This window comes from Ornithorhynchus anatinus, chromosome 21 (assembly GCF_004115215.2).
Source record: "Ornithorhynchus anatinus isolate Pmale09 chromosome 21, mOrnAna1.pri.v4, whole genome shotgun sequence".
Lineage (NCBI taxonomy): Eukaryota > Metazoa > Chordata > Mammalia > Monotremata > Ornithorhynchidae > Ornithorhynchus > Ornithorhynchus anatinus.
The window spans coordinates 13,259,007-13,274,869 of NC_041748.1; the positions used below are offsets into that span (position 1 = coordinate 13,259,007).

Consider the following 15,863-nt stretch of genomic DNA (forward strand, 5'->3'; position numbering starts at 1 on the left):
GAAACCTATGTTTGGTGCTAGGTTTTGAAGAAAGGGCGTAATGGGGTGGTCTTGGAAATCTGGCTCCAAATCAGAATGGTGGAGACTAGCGGCTTAGCCTTGGGTACTCTTCCAAGCGCTTGGTGTGGTGGTCTGCACTTAATAAAGCGCTCAGTACATTGCCATTGATTGATTAAAGGAAACTGGAGTTATTAAGGCAATCTTTCTCCAGTCAGAGGAGTGTCGTAGGTGTTGACTGGGGGTGTGGATTTTTCCTTATTCTAAACAGTGCAAAAGATTTTAGGGCCCAACGTGAAGGCTTCGTAAGACAATAAATGACAGAGAAAAGTTGTGGCCTTCCTTTCAGAATGACAGGTTTTACATTTTCCTCTGTATTTTGACAGATCCGACTACAATTCATTTGGAATTGTTTTTTTCAGCCCGCTGCCCACTAATTTAACAGCTCAACTCTAGAGGAATTCATCCTCCCCTTCAGATCGCCTGTTGATGTTGCTCAGGATTTAATTTGTCATGTATTTATTGGGTCACTTGGGGAGAATATAGTTACCAGGCCCCAAAGAAATCTCCCCTTGATTTTGTGATAGTTTTGTACAAGAGCAAGAAAGTCATTCGAACACAACACACCTCCAGACTCGCAGATCTGAAGACCGAGGCAGATATAGCAGGGGATTTTGGTGCCGACGGAGCAGTACGGTTGGCCGATGTCTCCCCGGGTCGGCTTTCGGCCACCACTCTAATCCTTATTCTTTTTCCAAACGTAAAAATGGCACCTTCCGGAGCAAGTTACATCCTTGCCCCCGGTGGCTCGAGCTTCCTGGAAGACGGCTCGTGAGAAATCCAAAGCCCTTAGAACCAAGAGCAGGATCTGTTCTGCAGCTTGTCATCTCTCCATCTCACTAACGCGATTCCATTACTGTACTTTATAACTGTCCCTTCTGTCCAGAGCATGCCCTCTTTAAAGCACGCTTCCCGCACACCGCACCCCTTCCCCTACTTCCACTGGTTTGGCCGACCGGATGACGATGCAAATTGGTTTTCAAACGTATCGGAGACTGAGCGGTGACAGTTTCTCCTCTCCGATCATCTTAAAGCTCGTTAAGAATAACTTGAGCTGAAGCCTCTATCAAACCCTTGAAAATGCCGGTGATAGAAGGCAGAGATCAGTACCAGTGGAAGAGGCAGCTGTCACTTCTGCACGAAGGCTCACAGGACCGAAAACAGAATCGCCAAAACCAACTAGGCCGATTAGAAATGGGCTGGGCACGCCGTCTCACGACTCAAGTGTTGTATTCGAGTTAATTAACCTACAATTGGCATAACTTTCCAAACTGATAACGAATCCGGTTTTAGTCCTTTGGGCCTTCGATGGTGATTGCTTTATCGAGAAATTGTGTGCGATAAACTGTCGGAAAAAAGATGCATTGCTGAATATCGAGCGGGATATCGGACGGCCACAATTAATGGTCAATTAATGAAGAAGAGCAGATGGTGTGGACCTCGTATACGATGCCACACGTCGACATTCTGGTGAAGTAAAGGCGGATCGGACAGGCGGAAGGGGCAACCGGATCCTTCTGTTGAGTCCAGTACTTTTCATCCTAACTGATTAATGCGGCCCCGATGGGACCTGGTTGGTCTTCACGTTGGACCTTCTTGCAGCCAACGATAGTAATGATGATAATTACGGTATCTGTTAAGTACTTACTATGTGCTGGGCTCCGAACGAAGCGCTGGGGTAGATATGAACAAAGCGCTTCCCGTCCCACATGGGGCTTATAGCCTTAATCCCCATTTTACAGATGAGGGAACTGAGGTATTGAGCCATGGTGTGACTTGCCCAAGGTCACATGGCCGACTAGTGGCAGAGCCAGGATTAGAACCCAGGTCCTCTGCCTCCCAGACCCATGATCTGTCCACTAGCCCAATACTGCTTCACAACCACTAAAAATAATTCTCAGCCCTGGAAGTCCTCAAGTTGGGCTGCTTGTTTTTTTATGTTTTCCTCTACCAGTGGGGGATCTCTTATTTATTTTTATTGTATTTGTGGAACCTCTTGGCTCCATTAGAATACAATAAACTGGGAGTGTGTAATCTATTTATATGAAGGCCAATTCTTGTATTCTTTAAGAAGATCCCTGCTGCAAGCTTTCTAGGAAATCTTCCAAACCATCTCATTTGATCACAGGTTTTTGGTTTTTTTTTTTTTACTGTTAGGGGTTTTTCAACCTGTGCATGACATTTTAGGTAGATTGTCCCATAGTCACAAGGTCACGGTTCACGTTTATTGGGAAAAAAAATTCGCCTTTACTTCAGGAGCTCAAACAATGCCGTTAACTGAGATGAATGGCCCCGTGTATTTTACCCTCAAAGAGCCCATGGGAGCTACTGTTCATTCATTCAATTGGATTTATTAAGCGCTTACTGTGTGCGGGGCACTGTACTGAGCGCTTGGGAAAGAACAATACAATAATTAACAGTGACAATCCCTGCCCACAGGGAGAGGTGAATTGTCCATAGTGAAGCATTCTCTTGAACCCCAGGACTCAGGGAACTCTTCTAAATCACTCCATGTGGTAAATTCCAGAGCCCGAGTCTTTGAAGGCTTTAGCCGTGGCCTTCTCCATGTAAACTGTCTAGGGGAAGTAATTCCAGGCTTGATTGCTAAAGGCACTGCATCTTTGTTGCGAAAATCAGCAACGGTGTACAAGAGCGTAAGTATTTTAAGTGGGTTGTTTTGTTTTGTTTTTATTCTTTTTCGGCTAAAGGACCAAATTCTTACGCCGGATCCACTGGAGCTCATGAGATTTATCGGGATCCGAGGGAGAGACGGTCTAAGAGGTAAAATCAAATTGAGCTTCCTCAAAACGGTCACTTTAATTAAATGTCATTAACGGATCGAGTCCCTGAAGTTAATCCTCTCCCTTCTCTCAAGGGGGGCAGTGAATTCTGTTCTCGGGAGATTCCTGTCGAGACTCGCTGTGGGCAGGGAATGTGTCTGTTTATTGTTACATTGTGCTCTCCCGAGCGCTTTGTTCAGGGCTCTGCACACGGTAAGCGCTCAAGAAACAGGACTGAATTGAATGAATCAGTGAATGAGGTCCACAAAGTAAGTCCTAGCCAGTTAAAATGTGGGCATCATCGCAGTGTCGTGTTGGTGGCTTTAGCCCCTGGCTACTTTGTTACTTTTAAAAATGAATCCTGCCACAGTCTACTTGTGCCCAAGAGAAGGAGGCGGGTTCCCATTGGCAGTCCTAAAGGAATCTGAAGTCAGTTCTGAATTTCAGGCTGGAGAAGTGAGATCTGATGGGACCTCGCGACGGGAAAGTCATATCACGTCAGCCCTGAGAGCTGGGACCGAGCATACCTGGCTCCCCTCGCCCCTTTCGTCCCTGGGACGAGGAATGCATTGGGCTGGTAGACGGGCAGCCCACGGCGAAGGTCTTTAAGACACAGGGATGGTTTATGTGGCGCCGTAAAGGGGCAGGGCAGAGGTGGGGGGGTTTTATGGTATCAAGATCTTATTAGGTACCAAGCTACTAAGCTCTGGGGTGGATGCAAGCTTATCAGGTTGGACACAGTCCCTGCCTCACGTGGCGTTCACAGCCTTAACCCCCATTTTCCAGATGAGATAACCAGCGCGGCTCAGTGGCAAGAGCACGGGCTTGGGAGTCAGAGGTCGTGGGTTCTAATCCCGGCTCCGCCACTTGTCTGCTGTGTGACTTTGGGCAAGTCACTTCACTTCTCTGTCCTCAGTTAACTCGTCTGCAAAATGGGGATTAAGCTGGGAGTCCCACGTGGGACAACCTCATTGCCTTATATCTACCCCAGTGCTTGGTACATAGTAAGCGCTTAACAAATATTATTCTAACTGAGGCCCAGAGAAGCCAAGTGGCTTGGCCAAGGTCACCGAGCAGACAGGTGGTGGAACCGGGTTGAGCACCCAGGCCCTTCTGACTCCCTGGTCCGGGCTCTAACCACCAGGCCACGCCGTGGGCCGGGCAGCCGGCTAGCTCAGTGTTCCAGCTGGGCCCGGCTTCATTCGCTCAGAAACCTTCGCCGGTCACGGAGCGGCCCCAGGCCGCCCGGCCCTGGAACCCAGGTCTCTTGCTTCCCAGAGCTGTGCTCATTAGCAGTAGTAACAGCACGGATGGAGCGCTTACCGTGTGCAGAGCACTGTACTAAGCACCGGGAGAGAATACGCAGGGTGGGGTATTAGACACGGTCCCCTGGCCCTAACAGGGCTTTCCCCCAGGCCAACGGTGGGGTTAAAAGTGGAGGCTCAGTAACGCGACAAATGGTTTTTGTTTTTGCTCATTCAGCCAAGAGGCAGATTTACCGGGAATTGCTGGAGCCCCTGAAAACCTGACCTTCAAGGAACGCCAACGTCTCTTTTCACAGGGCCAGGATGTGTCTAATAAAGTCAAAGCTTCTAGGAAATTGACAGAACTGGAAAATGAACTGAACACAAAATAAGGCCGGGGCAGGGGAAAGAAGCACCTTATTGGAGTTCCCAGAAAGTGGATTCAGTTAAAGGACTTCGGGGAGTGGGAAGGAATGGGAAAGCGGAGAGGCAGGAGGTGAGCGTCGGGAGGTATGGAAGCGATCTTAGCATTCCTCTGTTTCTCAGATTATTATGGAGAATTGGCAATGTTGCAATACCAAGAAAGCTGATTTCTTACTTCATCAAGTGCTGTAAAAATATATTTTAATGATATGAATCACATGAAGGTAACTGTTTATTTTTATTTGTTTTAGGAGTTAGGTTTTTTTTTTCCCCTGTCTGTAATTGACCACGTAGCACATGTCAAAGGAAAGGTCTTTCCTGGTCTCTTACACTTTGTTTCAACTGCTGAGCAGACCTTGGGAATAGCGTGAACTGCCCAAACGACCCGTGCTTCATCTGTTCATGCTTGCAAGTGAATTTCTCGGGGAGTCCGTCCTCTCCCAGGAGAAGAGGAGGATGGGGGCGTGGTGAATTAACAGCTGCTCTGTCATCTGTCATATCACGGTCACGGGGGTTGCCGATCGGACGCGCCGAGGCGTGGCTTGGGTTGGATCTTCCGCTGGTCCTCTTGCACCGCAGAGCTCCGGGCCTGTTGGAAACGGATGCCGTGCTGAGGGCTATCCCACCCACTCTCTGTTCCGGAGGAGAGGGACCCTTTTCTTAAGGGAATCGCAAGGTGTGCGCTACATAGGGGTCGGAAGATAATTGTGGAGGTAAAACTCAGGTGGGGGTCAGTATTCTGATGACCCCGGATCGTTGAGAGGAGTAAATGCCGTCTCGATTTAGACCAGAATTTGCCTTCTGAAACATGCTTTGGAATCTTCCAGTAGGGCCGGGAGTAGAAGACACTATCACCTGAGGCTGTACTTCTGGAGGGCAAGAAAGAATGAGAGGGAAGAAAGTGTGAATTGTTCACAAGGGGGTTCCTAAGGAGAGGAAATTATCGAAAGGCAGAAGGATCTGTTTTTGTGCTGATTAAAGCAGTGACCGTTTTCCCCACCCAGAGAAGGAAGTGGTGGTGAAACTCTCTCTCGACAGCTGGCACTGTGGCATCTAGGTCCAGTGTTTTACTTAATGTAAATATATATATTTCTTTTCTCTTTTGGCGGTTCAAGCTATTTTTTTCCCACACTGATAGCCTTATTTAATTTTAAATTGACATTTTTTTCACCACTGTCATTTCTTCAGCCAGGCACGTATGGCTGATGATGGAAAATAAGGACCTCAGAGTTTGTCATGGTATGATATGCTATCTTGTTGTGATTCCAAATTGATTTTCTATTTGACAAAACCCTGGCGTGGGTTTTAGATGACTTTTCTGTACCATATTGTTCTCTTATAAATATATATCGGGGAGATAGGCACACTTCCAAAAGGGTAGAGACTCACTGCCTTAGAAAAGAAATCACTTTTAATAAGAGTTGTATGATAAATAAATGAAAATGAATGAAGATTTGGGTGTAAATATTTTTTTACAGATTTCAGAATTCCTATTTGAAAGTGTGCTTTTACCGTTTCACCTGTTCAGTATGAAGTAGGGTGTTTAACTGGTTCAGAGTGTCGAAGGATTTGCGTGCTCGTTCGGTCCGAATATCAGGAAAAGCAGGCTTCTCCGGTTATCTTGAGACGACAGCCTGGCGGTGACAAAACTGACACTTTTTCTTAAGGGAAAATGAAACACTGAGGATAAATTATTATTCCTGCTAGAGTCTGGAAAAAGGCGTAGCAATACACACACACACCCATACGTGAAAGTGTCAGACTTGTGTACGTATACGAAACCTTTTAGGCCGCCAGTAGGCATTTAGCTCCAATGTGAATAGGCGTAAAAGTGCGTTTCATAATTGTCTGTGCTTTATTCTGGAAAAAAAAAAACATCCAAACTGCTGTAGTTTCCCATTTCTACTGTACTTCACTTGTAACGTATTTTTAATAAATTTGTATGTATTTAAGAGTATTTGCTTTGACTTGGAATGCTGCCTCCCGGTTTTACCAATCGCATACGGGCCACCGGAGTTTGACCTGCGGTTACCCAAGCTGGACCGCGACGATCCGGTCACGGACCTTTGACCCCCAAGTGTCTCACCTCCAAGCGACCTTGAGGGCCGTGCCTCGGTCCCCGAGGCTGGAAGGGGGACACACCTGGGGCTGGGCGAGGCCTAGCAGAAGACCGGAGAACCCCGGAGCCGCGGATAATCGGGAGGTGTCGAGAGGCTCCGAGGGGCCTCCGGAGGTTCCGAAGAAGGTGAGTGACACGGGGGCCAGAGCAAATCTCCTGAGGGAAGACGGGCCAGAGGGGAGAGCAGGAGACGGAGAGGTTGGAGGGCTCGAACCGGGGGATGTCGTGGTCGAAAGGGAGAACCGACCGGGCTTCAAATCCCGCCTCCCCTTTCCTGCCCACGTTCGTTCATTTATTCACTCGATTGTATTTATTGAGCCCTTACTGTGTGCAGACCACTGGACTAAGAACTTGTTGACAAAAATAAACGGACAAGTTCCCGGCTAACAGACTAGGATGGCACCCAGACGGTGAGCTTCTGGGTCAGGGAGAAGGATAGCGTTGTACTCGGTGATGGCAGAGTTGACAAGAACACTAAGTCTAGGAGGGCACATGAGTTCGGTTTTAGCCCTGTTGCTTTTAGAGGCCCAAGGTGACCCTGGGGCATTTATTCGGCGCTTACTACGCGCTACGCGCTGAGGGAGATGTGAGGTCCGAACGAAGTCCCTGTCCCACACGGGGCTTAATATCTACTCTATCCCCATTTTACAGATGAGGGAGCTGAGGCTCAGAGGGAGTGTGACTTCTCCAAGGTCACATCACAGGCTGGGCCCGGAACTGGGGGCCCCTGATCCTGGGCCGCCTGGAGGCGTCCCAGAATCGAGAAGAAACGTGAGATTGCCGGGCCGCTGAAGAACGAGGGAGCTTTGGCTGTCATCCATATAGTGGTGGCATTCGAGGCCACGTCAACCTCTGAGAGACAGAAGGGGAGTTGAGAGGGAAAGAAGAGGAAGAGATAGGGAGAACACTGGTCTGCCGTGTGACCTTGGACAAGTCACTTGCCTTCCCTGTGCTTCAGGTACCTCAGATGGAAGAGGGAGAGTAAAACTATGAGCACTCTGTGGGGCCTGGACTGTGTCCAACCTGATTAGCTTCTACCTCCCCCAGTGTTTAGTACAGTCCCTGGCACATTGAAAGCGCTTAACAAATACCATTTTAAAAGGTGGGCGGGATCAAGAGGGAACGAGGGCTCGATGGTGAGAGAGGGAGAGAAGGGAGATTGAGAGAGAAAAAGAGAAGCAGTGTGGCTTAGTGGAAAGAGCACGGACTTGGGAGTCGGGGGATGTGGGTTCTAATCCGGCTCCGCCACTCGTCTGCTGCGTGACCTTGGGCAAGCCACTTTACCTCTCTGTGCCTCAGTTATCTCATCTGTAAAATGGGGATTAAGACCGTGACCCCCACGTGCGATGACCTGATTGCCTTCTATCTACCCGAGCACTTACAACAGTGCTTGGCACAAAGTAAGCGCTTCACAAATACCTTAATTATCCATTATTATTATTAAAAAGGAAAGGTTGAGAAGGAGAGAGGGGAAGAGAGGAGGAGGGGTCCCGGAATAGAGCCTCTGGGTCTCCCACAGTTAGGGAATGAGGCAGAGAAGGAATAGAGCCAGAAACGCTTCAGCCTTGGTTTCACTGACTTGGTTTCACTCCTCATGGTCTCCTTCCTAAGAGGAATTTCTAGGATTACTGTCTCCTCCCCCCAGGATTCCTGTTGCTATGGCCATTTGCGGCCCTGATTTCCTGCCACTTCCAGCGCCCTACGCTGGAATTCTGGCCAGTCAGCAGCTGTGGCCTCTGTGGGGTGAAGCTAAGGGAAAGTGACTGCTTCAATCACTTTCTGTTTCTTCATGCTTTCCACTAAAGAGTGAGTGTGTGTTTGTGTATGTGTGTAGATATCTGTCTTTCATTTCCAAAGCCGCTAATAATTGTTCATTAAGCCCTTATTATGTGCCCAGTACTGGGAAAAAATACGCAGCATTAGACAGGTATCTGGGCCGCCAGGGATTTATACTCTGAAAATCACTGGAATTTATTGAGCACTTACTGTGTGCAGAACACTGTACTAAGTGCTTAGGGAGAGTACACTATAACAATAAATAGACACACTCCCTGCCCACGGTGAGCTGACAGTCTAGAGGGGGAGTCGGGCATTAATACAGATTAATTCATAAATCGCAGATATTTACACAAGTGCTGTCTAGTTTTCTAAACTGTTTGGAGAATATTTCCCCACCCTTCTCAAAAACCTCCATCCACCAGCCATCCACCTCCGCATCAAGCAGAAACTGCTGCCCATCTGCTTTTCAAGGCACTCATTCAGCTCTTCCCTTCTTCCCTGACCTCACTCTTCTCTCAATAAGAATACTAGTAATAATAATTATAGTATTTGTTAAGCGCTTACTATGCACAAATAGCTGGAGTAGATACAAGATATTCGGTTTGGACACAGTCCCTGTCCCAGATGGGGCTCACAGTCTCAATCCTCATTTTTACAGATGCGGTAACTGAGGCACAGAGAGGTGAAGTGACCCCCAAGAGATCAGTGGCAGAGCCGGGATTAGAATCCGGATCTTCTGACTCCCAGGCCCATGCTCTATCCACGAGGCAACACTGCTTCTCTCACATGTGGTTCACGGAGGCCCGAGGGACCCACTAGGAGTCTCTGACCCACTAGTGAAAACCTCACCCTTTCTAGGTTTATGGAACGAGTTCCCGCCCGGCAGGAAACTGCAATCCTTCAAGACAGGAAACAAGAGTCAGTCCTGACTTCTCTGACCAGCGGTTTTTGTTCCGACATGAGATGTTCCTCAGCCAATCGATCGATCAACGGTATTTATTGAGAGCTTACCACGTGCAGAGCACAGTCCTAAGTGCTGGGACGGAGTACGATACCAACGAATAAGCCCACACGTTCCCTACCCATAATGACTTTACGGTCTAGAAGGGGAGGCAGACGTTAATATGAATATATGAGTCATTTATAAAAAATCCTTTAAAAAGACATGGTATTTATTAAGTACTCCCTCAGAGCGTTGTACTAATCGCTTAGGAAAGTACACGTGGCCTAGTGGTTAGAGCACGGATGTGGGAGTCAAAGGGACCTGGGTTCTAATCCAGATCCGCCACTTGTTTGCTGTGTGACCTTGGGTAAGTCACTTCAGTTCTCTGTACCTTAGCCTTCATCTCCAAGAGGCCTTCCCTGGCTAGGCCCTCCTATCTGCTTCTTCCACTCCCTTCTGCGTTGCCCTGACTCGCTCCCTTTATTCATCCCCTCTCCCCGCCCCAAAGCTCTTATGTACAAATCTGCAACTTCTATTAATATCTGTCTCCCCCTCTAAACTGAAAAGTCTTTGCGGACAGGGATTGTGTCTACTGTTATATTGTACTTTCCCAAACCCTTAGCACAGGGCTCTGCACACAGTAAGAGCTCAATAAATAAGATTGAATGAGTGAAGGCCGGGAGCCCCGTGCCGGACACGGAGAGCGTCCAACCTGATAAGGTTGCATCTACCCCAGTGCTTAGCACGGCGTCTGGCACGTAGTAAGCGCTTGATGCCATAAAAAAACCAAGATGAGTCGGTGATGTTTCCCACCTACAAGGAGCCGTTAGTCTAGATGGCAGCTCTCCTGCCTGCCAAAAGCCGTTATTTTTGTCGTTTTAGTTGACATGGTTTTATGAGCGTCTGGTGTTTGGGGATCTGGTATGCATTCCAAGGGAAGCGGTTTGGCGTCGGTTGAAAAGGGTTCTTTTGTTTGGGATCTTGAATTTTCGCTGGCAGTGCTAGCCGGCTCGAAGGTTGCAGACAAGGAGAGTGTTTGGAAGCACGTTGCTCGGCACGGAACTCTCCATCCCTCGGAAACCTCCACTGGCTCCCCATCTCCCTCCGCCTCGAGGAGAAATTCCTTACCGTCGACTTTGAGGGCTTCCGCCAACTCTTCCACATCTTCTCTCTCCTCCCTTCTGCCCGGCTCGTTCCCTTCGTTGCTTCCGAGCTCACCGGCAAGCTGTACTTCACTCACAATTCTCCCACCTCTGACTTTCCCTAGCCTGGAAATCCATCCCCCAGTCCGATCCCCCGGATAGACACATTTTGGGGTTCGGCACGTTAATCTCTGGGGCTACCGATGTTGTACTGTGCTCTCCCGAGAGCTCCCAGTGCCCTGAGAAGCAGCGTGGCCTAGTGATAGAGCACGGCCCGGGAGTCAGAAGGACCTGGGTTCTAATCCCCGTTCCGTCGCTTGTCTGCTGTGTGACCTTGGGCAAGGCATTTCACTTCTCTGGGCCTCCGTTACCTCATCTGGGAAATGGGGATTAAGAGTGTTTAGCCTATGTGGGACAGGGACTGTGCCCACTCGCGATCTTGTAGCTACCCCAGTGCTTAGAACAGAGCTTGGCACCAAGAAAGAGCTTAACAAGTACCATCATTATTACTATTAGAGTAATGCTTAGTAAATGCCATTGATTGGTCTAGGACAGGAGCGAGCCCTTAGGGAGTGCAGTGCCCCGTCCCCACCAACCCCTAGTAATAATAATTTTGTTAAGCACTTATTATGCCTCAGGAACTGTACTAAGCGCCGGGTTGGATACGTACAAATCGGGTTGGACCCAATCCCTGTCCCACGCGGGGCTCACTGTCTTAATCCCCATTTTCCAGGTGAGTAACTGAGGCCCAGAGAAGTGACTTGCCCAAGGTCACACAGCAGACAAGTGGCGGAGCCAGGATGAGAACCCAAAACCTTCGGACTCTCTGGCCCGTTCTCTCTCCACTACGCTACGCTGCTTCCTCTTTTACAAATCGCTCCCCCAATATGGCCCCCCCTCCCATCTTCAAAACTCTGTTCAGTTTTCTCCTCCTCTAGAACCCCAGTGCATTCACAGAACAGCCCAGTAATATCAGTCGGCTTAGCACCCACCCCGAGCACTTGTGTACGTGTGTGTACTTTGGTGTATTTTTCTACATTCAGGTGGTTCCATACTGTTGCGTTTGCTTCCTGCTCTATCCTTGCTTTTCAGCCTGGTTCGCAATCTGCCGATGACTTTGTCTCCCCCATTCACTTAGAAGTTCTGGGTTTACCACCAGTAGTAGAAATAGTAATTATTGAGCTCTATTCTGAACGCTTGGGAAGTAGAAGCCGGAAAAGTGACATATTCCCTGCCCTCGAGGAGCCTAACTTCTGAGGGAGGCAGACGTAGTAAGACTTATAAATACAGCAAAGTAATTGTGTCCAGTTGACTAGCAAATATACAAAAGTGCTCACGCTGGGGGTAAACAAAGGCATAATTTATACAAATTGTGGGGCTGAGAAAGCTTGTTGGAGGCAGTGGGATTTTATAGGAGGGTTCTGAATGTAAGAGGAGGGGTGATAAGCGCTTGCCGTGTGCAGAGCGCTGGGAGAGACTACACAAGCGGGTGTTCAGTCGTATTTATTGAACACTTACTGTGTGCAGAGCACCGTACTAAGCGCTTGGAAAGTACAATTCAGCAATCGAGAGGCCATCCCGGCCCACGCCGGGCTTACAGTCTAGAAGGGGGTAGACAGACATCAAAACAAGTAAACGGTCATCAATATTAACAGAATTACAGATATATATATATAGATGTCAAAACTAAGCAGGCATCAATATAACTAGAATCACAGATATATATATATATAAGTGCTGTGGGGCGGAGGAGAAGGGCAAAGGGAGCGAGTCGACGTGACGCGGAAGGGAGGGGGGAACTGAGGAAGAGGGGCGGTTAGTCTGGAAGGCCTCTTGGAGGAGGGGAGCACAGTCTCTGAGGGAAACACTTTGTGATTTATCTGACGGTGGGAGTTTCAAGCCAGGGGAACACGTGTGAGTGAGGAGACAAGCGCTGGAGAGGAAAGAGTGGGGTTCTCTTTAGAACCTTCTACAATCCGGCACGCTCCCTTCGTTCCTTTGACGCCACTCTACTCACTGTGGGCCTTATAGGGTCTGGAGGAGCACGCGCTCCATAGGAGACTGAGCATTTTGTGATCGTTTAAGCTTGGTCACAATCCCTTCCAACGGTGCTTGGCAACTAATTAAGGTGAGCCGAAAACAGCAATATTAGCCCCCCAACTCAATTTATTCATGGCCCGCACACTTTGTTCCTTCTCCCTGTACCTCCATCTCTAATTCGCCTCTGACCTCTCGCCCACGTCCTGCCTCGTGCCTGGGACGCCCTCCCTCCTCATATCCAACAGACCGTGACTCTCCCCCCTTCAAAGCTTTCTTGAAGGCACATCTCCTCCAAGAGGCCTTCCCTGACTAAGCCCTCTTCTCCCACTCCCACCTGCGTGGCCCTGACTTGCTCCCTTATTCAGCCCTCGCCCAGTCCCACGGCACTTCTGTAGATATCGGTCATTTATTTATTTACGTCTCTCTCGCCCTCTAGACGGTGAGCTTGTTGTGGGCAGGGAATACGTCTGTTGTTGCACTGTACTCTCCCAAGACCCCTCTCTGAGTGGCACCTGGAGAGTTTTCAGCAGCCGCACGGGAGAGAGTCCAAGGGGGAGAGTCGAGCTTACCGTGTGGAAGGCGGCAAGGGTAAACTGCTTCCGGATTTTTACCAAGAAAACTCTCTGGATCCGCTACCAGAACGACGGCAGATGGAGAGCGGGACGTTCTGGGAGAGGTGCGTCCGTGGTGCCGCTATGGCTCGGAAACGGCCCGACGGCGTCAGGCGAAGGCTCTCCCGAGCGCTTAGTAGAGAAGCAGCAGGGCTAGTGGATAGAACACGGGCCTGGGAGTCAGAGGGTCATGGGTTTTACTCCCTGCTCCGCCGCTTGTCCGCCGTGTGACCTTGAGCAAGTCACTTCACTTCTCTGGGCCTCAGTTACCTCATCTGGAAAATGGGGATCGAGCCTGTGAGCGCCACGTGGGACACAGACTGTGTCCAACCCGGTTAGCTCGTATCCTCCCCACCGCTTAGTACAGCGACAGGCACGGAATAAGCGCTTAACTTATAATGATACCGTAATTATTATTATTACAGTGCCCCGCACAAAGTAAGCGCGCAAATACGATCGACGGCATCCGGCTCAGCGGAAAGAGCACGGGCTTGGGAGTCAGAGGACCCGGGTTCCGATCCGGACCGCCTGTCGTCCGCCGTGTGACTTTAGGCCTCGGCGCCTCGCTGTGCCTCGGGTACATCATCTGTAAAATGGGGATTAAGACTGTGAGCCCCACGTGGGGCGACCCGATTACCTCGTATCTACCCCAGTGATCTAAGGATCAGTGCTTGCCACAAAGAAGGATTCAACGGATACCATCATTTATTATTATTATTATCCCCCTCTAGACTGCGAGCTCGTTGTGAGCGGGGCCTGTCAGTTTATTTTTTTAACTGTACTCTCCCAAGCGCCTAGTACAGTGCTCTGCTACGATCAACAGCAGCTGGGCCTGGCGGAAAGAGCACGGGCTCGGGAGTCAGAGGACTTGGATTCTCATCCCCACTTGTCAGCTCTGTGACCCCGGGCAAGTCACTTAACCTCTCTGGGCCTCAGTCACCTCATCTGTAAAATGGGGAATAAGACCGTGAGCCCCATGGCGGGGAACCCGATCACCTCCTACGGAAGCGGCGTGGCTCGGCGGAAAGAGCCCGGGCTTGGGAGTCAGGGGTCGTGGGTTTTAATCCCGGCTCTGCCGCTTGTCAGCTCTGTGACTTCGGGCGAGTCACTTAACTTCTCTGGGCCTCAGTCACCTCCTCCGTAAAATGGGGTTTGAGACCGCGAGCCCCCGTGTGGGACAATCCCATTACCTTGTAATAATAATAACGATGTTGGGATTTAAGTGCTTATTATGTGCAGAACAGTGTTAGCGACTCCCTTGCCCTCTCGGAAGCCCTACGGAGAGCCCACCCCCTCCAGGAGGCCTTCCCAGACCGCGCCCCACACTTTCCCTCCGCTCCTCCTCCCCTCCCCGTGGCCTCCACCCCGTTCCCCGCCCCTCGGCCCTTGCGCCCCTTCGTCCCTATCTGCCACCCGCCCCGTTCGATTACCGCTGCGCATCTATCTGTGATCGGGTCCCTTTCGATGGTCCCGACTCCTCGTTGCGCGGGGTGTCTCCTCCCGCTCGTGGCCCGCCAGCCCGTGGCTGGGCGGAGGCCGGTCCCTACGTGTCGCCGAATGGTACTTGGCGAGCGCTCGGCCCGGAGTGAGCGCTCCGTAAATAGGACCGACCGACCGACCGACCGACCGGCGGAGAGGGAGGCCCGGAGCCGTGCAATGCCTGGGGGGCGGGCCGGTGGCGGGCTGGGGGACGGGGGTCCCGAGCGGACGGCCCCCTCTCGGGCGGACACGCGGAGCCGCCAGCTGGAGCGCAAAGTGCGAGTGAGCGAGGCCCCGGGGCCGCAGGGGCGGAGGGAGGGAGGGGCGGAGGGAGGGAGGGACGGGCCAGGCGGGCCCCTCCCCGCCGAGCGCCGCGCCGGCCCCGCGCCTCCTCGCACGCCTGCCTGCCGGTCTCCCCGCGCCCCGGCCTCCCCTCCCACCATTCTCCTTCCCTTCCTTTCCCTACTCTTCCCTTCCCTTCCCTCTTCCTTCCCGTCCCTTCCCTCTTCCTTCCCTTCCCTCTTCCTTCCCTCTTCCTTCTCTCTTCCTTCCCTTCCCTCTTCCTTCCCTCTTCCTTCCCTCTTCCTTCCCTTTCTTCCTTCCCTTCCTTTCCTTTCTTCCTTCCCTTCATTTCCTTCTTTTCCTTCCCTTCCTTTTCCTTTCCCTTCCCTTCCCTTCCTTTTCTTCCTTCCCTTCCTTCCCTTCCTTCCCTTTCTTCCTTCCCTTCCTTTCCTTCCTTTCCTCCCCTCCCTTCCCTCCCTTCCCTTCCGTCCCTCCCCTCTCTCCCTTCCCTCCTTCTTGCTCCCTCCTTTCTGCCTCCTGCCTCCTCCCTCCTCCTTCCCTCCTAAGTCCTCTTTTCTTCCTTATCCCTCCTTCCTCCTCTCTCCATCTTCCTTCCCCCTCTTCCCACCTTCTTCTTCCTTCCCTCTTCCGTCCCCCTCCTCCCTCTTTCTCTCTTCTCCCTCCTTCTCCCTTCTTCCACCTCCCTTCTCCCTCCTTCCTCTTGACTCCTACCTCTTTCCTCCTCCCTCCTTCTCCCTCCTTCTTCCACCTCCCTTCTCCCTCTTTCTTCCTTCTGCTTCCTCCTCCTTCTTTCTCCCTCCTGCCTCCTCCCTCCTTCTTCTTCCTTCTCCCCCCTTCCTTGTCCCTCTTTCCTTGTCCCTCTTTGCTTCTCCCTCTTTCCTTCTCCCTCCTTCCTTTCCCCCCTTTCCCTCCTACTCCCTCCTTCCTTCATCTTTCTTCTATT

The 15,863-nt window shown here is 50.7% G+C and overlaps 1 protein-coding gene and 1 long non-coding RNA gene across 21 annotated transcripts in view; one reads left to right on the forward strand and one right to left on the reverse strand.

Annotated features, from left to right (window-relative positions):
• Nucleotides 1-6,461, forward strand: part of AFDN (afadin, adherens junction formation factor) — a 205,062-nt gene extending 198,601 nt beyond the window's left edge. For all 20 annotated transcript variants that reach the window (XM_029049191.2, XM_029049203.2, XM_029049210.2 and 17 more), the window contains 2 exons: nt 2,766-2,838; nt 4,320-6,461. In XM_029049191.2, coding sequence (XP_028905024.1) covers nt 2,766-2,838; nt 4,320-4,473 — 227 coding nt within the window. In that variant the 3' untranslated portion in view covers nt 4,474-6,461. The remainder of the gene's footprint in view (nt 1-2,765; nt 2,839-4,319) is intronic.
• Nucleotides 6,462-13,537: 7,076 nt separating this feature from the next.
• LOC120639083 lies at nt 13,538-14,900 on the reverse strand. Its single transcript, XR_005661266.1, has 2 exons — nt 14,569-14,900; nt 13,538-13,724 (listed from the first exon to the last, which is right to left on the reverse strand). It is a non-coding gene; the product is annotated as an uncharacterized LOC120639083 (long non-coding RNA).
• Nucleotides 14,901-15,863: the final 963 nt, after the last annotated feature.